The following is a 12,076-nucleotide window of genomic DNA, read 5'->3' on the forward strand; positions in this document are numbered from 1 at the left end:
GATTAGTTATAAAAAATGAAAAGTTAATTATCACAAATGTTTAGAATAGTTTTTAATCAGTTCTTCTCAGAGGTGCACCATATGGTTGAAAAAAGGCAATTTTCTGAATTAGTTGACTATGATGACTCACTGTTTCAAATTAAATATTTATTGGTTATCATATACATTGTAATTTATTCAATAAAAAGTAATTTATATTCTTTTTACATTTAAATTAATATAATTGGTAAGAACCAAAAATAATCGTTTACTTGAAAGATTCAAAACCAAACATCACAAAAATCACAAACAATTTATTGATGGGAATAATTAATGAGACAGATGAGCCTGTTGTTCACTAAACATCTCTTCACATTTCAGGATCCTAATGGATACAGCCACCCTCATTTCCTGTCCTTCATTGATTTTCACACAGTATTTGCGTTTTATCACAGCAGCCGCCAAAAAACCAGCTTCGAATAAATATTATGTCTCAAAGGGAATTCAGGTTCACTGATTCACAGCAGATATTCACCTTTTACTGATAGCCAAAAGTCAGTAAGAGCCATGCTGCCAAATGTTACCTTGAGCGTATTGTTGCAAGACAGTTCAATAAGATTTTCTTCTTCTAGAGAAGTAAATTCAGATTCATACGCATCTATGCTTGTTGCCTGACATCTGGATGAGTTCACTCGGGTCTGCTCTCAAAACGATACTGTTCAGTCTCGTCAGTGGAGCATCATTTATTATGAATAAACCGATAGCACCAGGGAACACTTAAAAAGGTTGGAAATTGTTATTATAATGGTGGTAATTTCATTTCTGTATATTTTGAATTACTTTTGGATTTGTTATGGTTGCAAAACTTAGATGTGCGGTCAGGGGAACTAGGTGAGGCTGGTAAAGTAAAAAAAGTAAAAAACTAATAATGATAACATAAAATAAAATTGTCCACTGCTCTGTGCTATAAATTTGTTTTCTGTATGAATGCAATAATTTTGATTATCTTTATAGTCAAAATCGCTAAATTTGATTATTTCCTGCCTCACCTCACCTCGGACTGCTCTCTCCCTCACACAATAGGTTGATGCCTGCAGTTGGTGCCTGCCTGTTTCAGACTCTCTGTATGTCGCCAATATAATGCTTGCAGACATGTTTATTATACACCCTGACTTTCCACAGTGTGGCTAATATCTTTAATGAATGTGTGTGACATACTGTATTTAGTTTTGCTGATTGGACATAAAACCGCAGTGAAAAGGCACAAGGTGAGGCAGACAGTACCGTGCCGTACAGAAAGGGGCAGATGTGAACCCAACAGGTGCTTGTTGCTGCTGTTCTTCTACGCAGAGGCTCTGGGCGCCAATTAATTAGTGATATCAGAAAGTCAAGTGCACTGCAGTGGTCCATTTATTTTTATTTTTTGTTCCGACTGACTGGCAAAATGGAAGATTTAAAGATGTCTAATATTGGAATACTGGGCGGTTCCCTATAGGTGCACAGTTTGGGAACCCCTGTTCTTGGGCATTTTATACATGTGGGTGAATTAGTCCCTTAAAGAGACAAACCCAATTTATTTACAGACCATTTGTGGTTCTTTGGCTATCTATCCATATTTACCCATCCTATATGCCTTCCCTTCGTCAAATGGATGTCTGTCTTAAAAAGAGCTAAGCACAACAACAACAACAACATTTATTTATATAGCACATTTTTATACAAATAATGCAGCTCAAAGTGCTTTACATGATGAAGAAAGAGAAAAAAGACAAAATAAATAATAATTAAAATAAGGGAACACTAATTAACATAGATTACTTTAACATGGCCTTTTTATAACTTCATTTTAATCTTAATTTAACTTAATCCTGATACTCTGTATGTTCAATTTCCTCAAAATAACTATTCATGGTGGCTCTAAAATCGGTACTGACCCCTACTCTCTTTTCTGTTTCTTTTTCCGGTTTCTTTGTGGTGGTGGCCTGCGCCACCTCCACCTACTCAAAGCTTCATGATGCACCAACAATGATGGACGGATTAAAAGGCAGAAGTCTACGTGACCATCATCTTCATCAAGCCCTTCCGTGAGAACCCTAAATCCAAAGAGGACTGTTTCATTTATGTTAGGTAGAATGCCCAGAGGGGACTGGGCGGTCTCATGGTCTGGAATCCCTACAGATTTTATTTTTCTCCAGCCGTCTGGAGTTTTTGTTTTTTCTGTCCCCCCTGGCCATTGGACCTTACTCTTATTCGATGTTAATTAATGTTGATTTATTTTGTTTTATAATTGTGTCTTTCATTTTTCTACTCTTTAATATGTAAAGCACTTTGAGCTACTGTTTGTATGAAAATGTGCTATAGAAATAAATGTTGTTGTTGTTGTTGTTATTAAAAGTAAGGTCCGATGGCTAGAGAGGACAGAAAAACCAAAAAAAAAACTCCAGAAGGCTGGAGAAAAAAATAAAATCTGCAGGGGTTCCAGGCCACAAGACCACCCAGCCCCCTCTAGGCATTCTACCTGACATTAATGATCTCAATCAGTTCTCATGGAAGAACTTGATGATGACGGTCATGTGGACTTCTGGCCTTTAATCCATTAATGTAGGGACATCACTGTGCTATAATCAGGTGGTAGTGGCGCAGATCTCCACCACAGAAAACCGGAAAAGAACAGAAGAGAAAGTAGGGGTTAGTACGGATTTTGGAGCCACCATGAATAATAATGATAATTAATTGAATATACAGAGCATCAGAATTCAACTATGATGAAGCTATGAGAAAGCCATGTTAAAGTAATGTGTTTTCAGCAGTGTTTTAAAATGCTCCACTGTATTAGCCTGGCGCATTTCTATCGGTCAGCTATTCCAGATTTTAGGTGCATAACAGCAGAAGGCTGCCTCACCACTTCTTATAAGTTTAGCTCTTGGAATTCTAAGCAGACACTCATTTGAAGATCTAAGATTACGATTTGGAGTGTAAGGTGTAAGAAATTCTGAAATATAAGATGGAGCAGAGATTACATAATTTTTTGTAACCATAAGCAGTATTTTAAAGTCAATTCTAAATGGCACAGGTAACCAGTGTAGTGACATCAAAACTGGAGAGATGTGCTCAGATTTTCTTTTCCTAGTTAAGATTCTAGCAGCTGCATTCTGCACGAGTTCCAATCGATTGATGTCTTTTTTGGGTAGTCCTGAGAGGAGAGCGTTACAGTAATCTCTAGTCGACTGGAAAAAAAAGGGTGAATTAATTTCTCAGCATCTTGCAAAGTTATAAGAGGTCGAGGATCTTAATCCTTCACATTGTGGCTGATGTGTGCTTTGCAAACGCTAGAGACTGTTAAGAGTTTTTGGTCTGTTCTGTTGTTTGAGATAAAAATTTAAAAAAAAATACATTTTGCTCTTAAAACCTTGGGTTTTGGTTGCCGCTAAGGAGCCGTGTGGGAATTGTTAAAGCATTTTTTTCCTTTAGAAGGGTTTTTTTTTTTTTGCCCGCACAAGAGCAAAAGTAGCTGGGTGTTTGGAAGTGCGCTTGGAAAAGTTATTTGTACTTGTACCTGTCTTTTCTTGTTATCTGTATTTGAATTAGCATCGAGGAGGCAGGGTAGAAAGCAACAGTAACTGATATCGGCATTTGTAAATAAATAACCGCGTCGTCGTAACAGCGATTCCTTAGTTTAAAGGAAAAAAAAAGGCTGCGGCTGACTTCAAAGCAGTAAAAGGTGGAAACTCAGCAGTGCGAAAGTAAGTGGCCTGCGTTAAGACGCCGATCAGGCACAAGGAGCAGTAGGAGCAAATAAGGTAGTAAAGTTTTATTTATTTGGTTATTTTAGATTAAACAGTCCTTAGGGTCCAGAGGCAGAACAGTTAAGTGGGCGACAGCGTATTGGTTCATTAATACGGGGGAATACAAACAGTGCGAGTGAAGAGCTTATAAGTAAGAAGAGGGCAAAGTTAGGAGAAGAGACAGAGAAAAGTAAAGTTAACCTCATAGAAAGGAAAATAGCAGGCAGCTGAGAGGGAGAACAGTACAGGAGCTTAAGGGGAAAAGGTGTAAAATATCTGTAGCAGATCTTAGTGTTACCATTTAAGTTAAGGAGCAGCTGAAAGAAGAAGAAATTTAATTTTAAGAAAAAAAAAAATAGTTAAGGCAGCTTAGTAATCCCAAGTCAAATTTTAATAATGAGGCCAGTGCAATGCAAGTCCTGTTGGATGTTGGACTTTTAGATGATGGTTTGGAAGAGCCAGTTGTCTATGAGGGCTACATCTGCAAGAGATGCCAGCTGATCCAGCACCTCGAGCTCAGGGTCGCTGAACTGGAGGAGGAGTTGGCTGACCTGCGTTGTAATAGAGAATTGGCGGACTTGGCCCAGGTGTCCTTTAGAGATAGTGTGCACCCCTAAGGTGGCGGGAGGAGATTCCAGACCAGACAGGTAGGAATAGGTGGGTCACGGTCACAAGGCGTAAGGTAAAGGGTGCACACTGTCCGGGGGCATCAACCCCAGAATTAGAAGTGTCTAACCGTTATCATGTCCTGGCGGAGCTGGACGGTGACTCTGATAATTCTGAGGTGGTAGGCAGGGTTGAGGAGCCCCAACGGGCCACCTCAAAACCAGTTCCCAAAAGAGAGAGGTAGTGATAGTTGGGGACTCAATCATTAGGGGATTGAAGGCAGGTGTGCTCCAGAGAGAGAGTCTCGACGGTGTGTTGCCTTCCGGGAGCACAGGTGGGAGACCTCCTGGAAGGGTGGATAGGCTCTTGGCCAGAGCGGGGTGGATCCAGTTGTCATTGTCCACGTTGGAACAAATGACATACATAAGGGTAGTCTGTCAGTTCTGCGATCCAAATTCAAAGAGTTAGGTACCAAGCTGAGGAGCAGAACTGACAAGGTAGTCTTCTCCAGTTCTGCCTGTGCCACGCCAGTCCAGGTAAGATTGAGGAGATTAGAAGGCTTAACGCGTGGCTCAAATCTTGGTGCAGGGTAGAAGGGTATAGGTTTATGGGGCATTGGGACTCCTTTTGGAACAGATGGGACCTGTTCCGCCGTGACGGGTTACATCTGAACGGAGGGGCACCAATGTATTGGGGAGGCGTATGTGTAGGCTAGTCGAGGATTGTTTAAACTAGGGAATGGGGGGGCAGGGAGTTTAGGACAGGCCAGATTTAGATCTATACATGGAAGAACAAACAATGGTGTAGAAATAAAAATGCATAGTAATGTAAATTTTAAGCAAACACGTAAAGATAGAAGGATTAACACATTAAAAATAGCTTGCCTTAATGCTAGAAGTATCAAAAATAAGGTAAGTGAGTTGGAGTTGTATGTAGCAGAGCACAATTATGATATTATAGCAATAACGGAAACCTGGCTAAATAACAAAGATGGGGATGAGTGTAACATAGAGGGATACACATTTTTTAGGAAGGATAGACAGAACAGAAAAGGAGGTGGGGTTGCTGTTTATGCCAAACAGGAATTAAATGTAAGTCATCTTCAGTTGGATGATGAGCCCCATCTTAGTGAGGACATGTGGCTTCGCCTGGAAAATATTAGGGAAAAGGTCTCATTTTAGGAGTGTGTTATAGACCACCCAATTCAGACAGTAATTTCAACACACATCTTTTAGTAATATCAAAAGGCAAGTTTACAGGGGATATTATAGTCATGGGGACTTTAATTATCCAAATATTAACTGGGATAACCTTACAGATGGAGGAGCACAAGAGCAGGAGTTTTAGAAGTAATCAGCGACTGTTTTTAACACAGCATGTTAAAGCACCAACAAGGGGTGAAGCCTATCTGGATTTAGTATTCTGTAATAATCAGGATAGAATTGAGGGTGTAGAGGTGATTGAACCACTAGGGTCAAGTGACCATAATGTAATACAATTCTCAGTATTTTGTAAGAGTACAGATGCAAAGACTAAAATTGTTAAGTTGAACTTTAGTAGGGCTAATTTTGAGCAGATGCGACAAAGTCTAAGTAGGATAGACTGGGATAAGCTTTTAAATGTGGAGACAGTCGAGGAGCAGTGGAACAGGTTTAAAATGTTTTACATGTAATGCAGGACAGATACATACCTAAATTTGGAAGTAATAGGAAACTAAAAAACTCCACGATGGATTAATAAAGATTTAAAAAGAAGTTGCAAAGGAAAAACTGCTGTATAAGGCATATAAGACTAATGACTGCAAAGAGAACCGTAGAGTATGAGAACATGAGGGCAACCATTAAGAAGGATATCAGAGAGGCTAAAAGACAGTTGGAGAGGAATATAGCAGATAAGGCAAAGAAGACCCCAAGAGATTCTTTCAGTATTTTAGTAGTAAAAGAACAGTTAAGGAGGAGGTCAAGTTCATCAGGAATAGTAAAGGGAATTAAAAGATACAGACAATGAAATAGCAGATGCCCTAAACTTACATTTTTCTGAGGTGTTTACAAGTGAGCAAGTGGATAACCTACCAGAGGTAAACACAACTACTAAGGAGGTACTGAGGGATTTGGAAATTGTAGAGGGAGAAGTGCTGCTCAGATTAAATAAGATGAAATCAAACAAATCACCAGGCCCAGATAATATTTATCCTCGTGTTCTTAAGGAGGCTAGTGAGTACATATATAAACCCTTGACACATATTTTTAGGAAGTCACTGTGCACTGGAGAGATTCCAAAGGACTGGAAAATGGCAAATATCATCCCATTATATAAAAAGGGTGACAGGGCAGATCCAAGCAACTATAGGCCAGTAAGCTTAACAAGCATCACAGGAAAATTAATGGAAGGAATTATTAAGGATAAGATTGAGCAACACATGACAAGGACAGGAGTTATTCTGAACAGTCAGCATGGGTTCAGAAGAGGGAGGTCGTGTTTTACTAACATGTTGGAATTCTATGAGGAGGCAACAAAAGGATACGATCAAAGTGGAGCTTATGATATTATTTATCTGGACTTTCAGAAAGCATTTGATAAGGTGCCACATGAGAGGTTGGGCATCAAGTTAAAAGAAGTGGGAATTCAGGGTGATGTTTTTAGATGGGTGCAGAATTGGCTCAGACACAGGAAGCAGAGGGTGATGGTGCGAGGAACCTCATCAGAACTGGCGATGTTAAGAGTGGTGTTCCACAGGGGTCAGTGCTAGGGCGCTGCTATTTTTAATATATATAAATGATTTAGATAGGAATATAAGTAACAAGCTGGTTAAGTTTGCAGATGATACCAAGATAGGTGGATTAGCAGATAATTTGGAATCCGTTATATCATTACAGAAGGACTTGGATAGCATACAGGCTTGGGCAGATTTGTGGCAGATGAAATTTAATGTCAGTAAATGTAAAGTATTACACATAGGAAGTAAAAATATTAGGTTTGAATACACAATGGGCGGTCGAAAATCGAGAGTACACCTTATGAGAAGGATTTAGGAGTCATAGTGGACTCTAAGCTATCAACTTCCAAACAGTGTTCAGAAGCCATTAAGAAGGCTAACAGAATGTTAGGTTATATAGCACGATCTGTGGAGTACAAGTCCAAGGAGGTTATGCTCAACCTTTATAATGCACTGGTGAGGCCTCATCTTGAGTACTGTGTGCAGTTTTGGTCTCCAGGCTACAAAAAGGACATAGCAGCACTAGAAAAGGTCCAGAGAAGAGCGACTAGGCTGATTCCAGGTCTACAGGGGTTGAATTATGAGGAAAGATTAAAAGAGATGAGCCTTTACAGTTTAAGCAAAAGAAGATTAAGAGGTGACATGATTGAAGTGTTTAAAATTATGAAGGGAATTAGTACAGGGGATTGAGACTTGTATTTTAAAATGAGTTCATCAAGAACACGGAGACACAATTGGAAACTTGTTAAGGGTAAATTTCGCACAAACATTAGGAAGTTTTTCTTTACACAAAGAACGATAGACACTTGGAATAAGTTACCAAGTAGTGTGGTAGACAGTAAGACGTTAGGGACTTTCAAAACTCGACTTGATGTTTTCTTGGAGGAAACAAGTGGATAGGACTGGCAAGCTTTGTTGGGCTGAATGGCCTGTTCTCGTCTAGAGAGTTCTGTTTACTAACACAAATAATTATTAATTATTAAACGATTGCATTTTTAATTATCTTTAAATAGGTTATATTGACACGATGAGCTAAACGTACGTTACAGTGCAAAATAAAGCAGTCTATAAGAAATTAAAGAAGGAACATGCATTCTGTTTGCAGTTTGAAAAAAAGAAGTAACTGAACTGTGCTGAACTGCTTCGTTGGATCACGTTTGACGTTTATTATCAAACAATATATCGACTATATATATATTTTTTTTTTGGAATTTCCTGTCAATATTGTGAAGTGCAGTCACTTTCAAACTTTTGTCTGAGGGAATGGGAAAGGGAGGTTTCTGAATGTAATGGAAGGACACGCCTTTTGGAGTTAGTGCCAGGCCGGCAAGGGTGCGGCGTGAAATGCATAAAGTTGGAAGAGGGTGGTGAGAAGACAATGGATGTGCACAACAGAGGACGAGAGTTGCGGAGTTTAAACGCAAGTATTAATATAAGACCATAATACTGATTATGCCATTTTGTGAAATAGTATTAATTTCTGTTATCCGTTTAAGTTGACAGTCACAATGTATGTTAGACGTTTCTTAAGCTCACATCGCACGTACATTGAAAAAAGGGCAGCTGCTTTTTAGCTTGCAGGACGGTTGGAAACAGCCAAAGTATTCAGAGAAGTGTGCTGGAAGAGCGACACACAGTTTCATATTATACATTTGTATTGTTTTTAATACGTATTTTGTGCTTTATTGCTTTAAAGCTAATCTTAAAGGAAATTATATATTTTCGTCCGTTATTCACAGAATACACTGTATCGTGAAGCCTGTTTAGAAATAAGTATTGACGTGTGAATTAAATGCATCGTTTCATGCCGTCTTAGAAAATGGTGCATTTTCTGAATCCACTTATTTCACCATAATGCAAACTTAACACACGCTGGAGCGACTACATTCATTTTCCCAAGACCTCTGCTGGATTGTAGTTTGTATACTGTCTACTGTAATGATTTGAAAATCATTTGTTGTGTTGAAATTTGTTAACCTCTATTAGCAAACCTGCCAGTGTTTAACAAAAAAATGTATGAAGTCGCTCAGCATTTCCTGATAGTTTTTTTTTTTTTTCTTCTTTTTTGCATTGACTTTGAATGGCCTGCCCTTAAATAAATGTTGAAAAAGAGAAGTGCTACACTTTACTTTTAAGTGATAAATACTTTCATTTTCAGTTTATGAAAGCTTGGCAAGAACTGGCAAATTGCTATAACTTTTTACACGTATCGGATTAACAGTTCAAGGCGTATACGGCAGTAACACTGGCTACGGGGCATCCGTAAGTAATTATATGAGTAAATCTTTGGTCACTGCTTTCAACGAAATATTTGCTGCTAGGCTGAGTGATCCAAGCCTGTTTAACCTCGTTACCGTTATCCGCGTAGGTCCACCGCGACTCGCACAAAAGCCTTCCTCCTGAACTGCTGTTGTAAGTGGTAGATAGCGGCTGTTGGACAGCAAGGGGAGCTGGTTACTGGCTGTCGGAACGGAAAGCAATGATATGAAGAGCCAAACAGGCCATAAATCATATATTTTTGTGCTGATTTAGTTCACGTACAAATCGATACTATACGGACACGAACCGATATAGATCATATGAATGAAACATGTATTGTACGCACGCAAACCAATGAATTATGCATGTAAACCGATAGTAAATACTCATAAACTAATAATTTTCACATTTAAACCGATAGACTACGTACAAAAATATATGATTTATTGCCTGTTTGGCCCCACATAAGATAGTGACACTTCTTCGGCAATGGCCAGTGAAGTGTAGCGACCCCGGCTGAATAATGGTCGACTCTCAGACTGATGGTTTATGAATGTTTATTACCGTTTCCGTGATCCCGTTTAATAAATGCACCGTAAAAGCTGAACAGGCAAAGTACAAAATAAAAATCATGTAAATAACTTAACAGAAATATTCGTAACTTTTGTTTTACGTATAACACAGAGAAATTAGTACCTTGTTCACTTTTCAAGGAGGTGTTTGTTTGTTAACCCCATATGTCACCATTTTACTTTCGTTTTGAAAAAATCGCACAATTGATTACGTAAACTAAAGACGCCCAGTAACGTATCAAAATAAAAGTCACACAAACGCTGTGATTCAAGCCCATCTGAAGCATCATGTGTCATTTACATGAAAGTATGATGGATTCAAATTCTAGTTCTTGTTCTAGTATCGGAAGGTAAAGATTTTGCTGAAGCAGTGCTCTCTGAGGCCACTTCTGAATGCGCGTGGTGTAACAAAATTGCAAATCCAAAGCCGGATTTTGAAAAGTATCCATCAACAAAACCCTTTATTGAACCGCCTAATGGAGAGCAGATCACATGTGTGAAAAAACTGTTCAGCTAACTTGCCATGTGTTGACATTTTGTTACCTGAAAGTTTGCACGGTGGTGAAAAATCCTTTGTGAAATTAAATTCGCTCTTCGCGTAATACATTTTATTTATATAGCGCCTTTCCCATGCTCAAGGCGCTTTACAGAGTTTAAGAAAGAACAGCAGGGTATAGAGTATATAGCATCGTACTAAACCAGATAAATAATGAAGAGCAAGATAGTACATTCAGATAAAAGCCTAACAGACAACATAATTGATGGTTTAGCACATACACACACACACACACAGGTTACAAGAGCATCTTGACATAGAGGTAAACTGAGAGAAGGGTAATAAAGTCATCCATCCATTTTCCAACCTGTAGAATCCGAACACAGGGTCACGGGGGTCTGCTGGAGCCAATCCCAGCCAACACAGGGTGCAAGGCAGGAACCAATCCTGGGAAGGGCGCCAACCCACCGCAGGACACCCACACACCAAGCACACACTAGGGACAGTTTAGAATCACCAATCCACTTAACCTGCATGTCTTTGGACTGTGGGAGGAAACCCACGCAGACACGGGGAGAACATGCAAACTCCACGCAGGGAGGACCCGGGAAGCGAACCCCTCACTCCTAACTGCGAGGCAGCAGCTACCAGTGCGCCAACCGTCGTAATAAAGTCAGGTAGCGCTAAAAGCCTTCCTGAACAGATGAGTTTTGAGTTGTTTTTTAAAACTTGACATGATTTGGAAAGATCGCTTAATGAAGCAACACAAACTGTGCCTCGTACAAATACTGAATTGGCAGTATCTCTGCTGAAAAAGAGGTGAAGTTCATTGGACACTGGACAAAAGTGTCTAAGGGTCTGCAAACTGGTGAAAAGCTATACTGATGTTTTTAATTTATTTTTAATCTATTTTTATTTGTTTTCTTATTCTTTTTGTTAGTTTTGCTTTAACAGCTGAAATACTTTTTATTGTGAGAATAACTTTGCTAGAATGATTTTAAATAATGTTCCTCCCTCTCTCCTTCTCTCTCAAAATAGACAGTTTAAGGATCAGACTCTGTTTTTAATATTTGACATGGTTTGCTGTCCTCTGATTGCTGTCAGCTGTACAGTATTTCTAAACTTTGTGTTGCATACTCTGTCCATCTCTTTCTGTGTCACTCATAACCTGAGATGCTGTCTCTGTGGCTGTCCATATTACTCTATAATTACATTCTCTTGCATTACTTGCTGTGTTGTGTAGTGCCTGTTCAACTTTACGTGACTGACTAGGCTTTAACATTACATGCCAGCTTTTCCATAGTTTTGTCAGAAAAATGAGATGGGGCCCCAACAACAGTTCAGGCTTAAATCCCCCCTTCCTGCTAAGGCTGCCATTGTACAGCAGATTTTCCTTTTATTTAACACTAAAGATTAGATTTCGGCCCCCAAGTAATTTTCAGTATCATATCAGTTCAGTTCCTTTAATTCTTAGCAGAGACACTTTGACTTATGGAAAACATAAATGCAGAACAAAATGTTGCATCCTAAAGAGATACAATATTCAGTATATATACTATATACAATATGAAGTGAATACTTCATATAAGCTATAGAAATTGTGATAAATTTTAGCTGGATTAATTCATTCTAAGTTTTGCCTTTGACAATGCCAACAATCTTC

At 39.0% G+C, this 12,076-nt stretch overlaps 1 protein-coding gene across 5 annotated transcripts in view; it reads left to right on the plus strand.

Moving 5' to 3' along the window:
• The first annotated feature begins 8,342 nt into the window (after positions 1-8,342).
• LOC120523602 (apolipoprotein L3-like) overlaps positions 8,343-12,076 on the plus strand; it is a 33,071-nt gene continuing 29,337 nt past the window's right edge. For 2 of the 5 annotated variants that reach the window (XM_039745067.1, XM_039745058.1), the window contains exon 1: positions 8,344-9,348. Coding sequence is in view for 1 of the 5 variants with exons in the window: in XM_039745049.1 (XP_039600983.1) it covers positions 8,465-8,510 (46 nt within the window). In the remaining 4 variants the exon portion in view is untranslated. Of the gene's footprint in view, positions 9,349-12,076 lie in introns of all 5 variants that reach the window. The other 3 variants (XM_039745049.1, XM_039745086.1, XM_039745075.1) reach the window with 3 other exon arrangements.

The sequence above is a fragment of the Polypterus senegalus genome, chromosome 1 (genome assembly GCF_016835505.1).
Source record: "Polypterus senegalus isolate Bchr_013 chromosome 1, ASM1683550v1, whole genome shotgun sequence".
Taxonomy (NCBI): Eukaryota; Metazoa; Chordata; class Cladistia; order Polypteriformes; family Polypteridae; genus Polypterus; species Polypterus senegalus.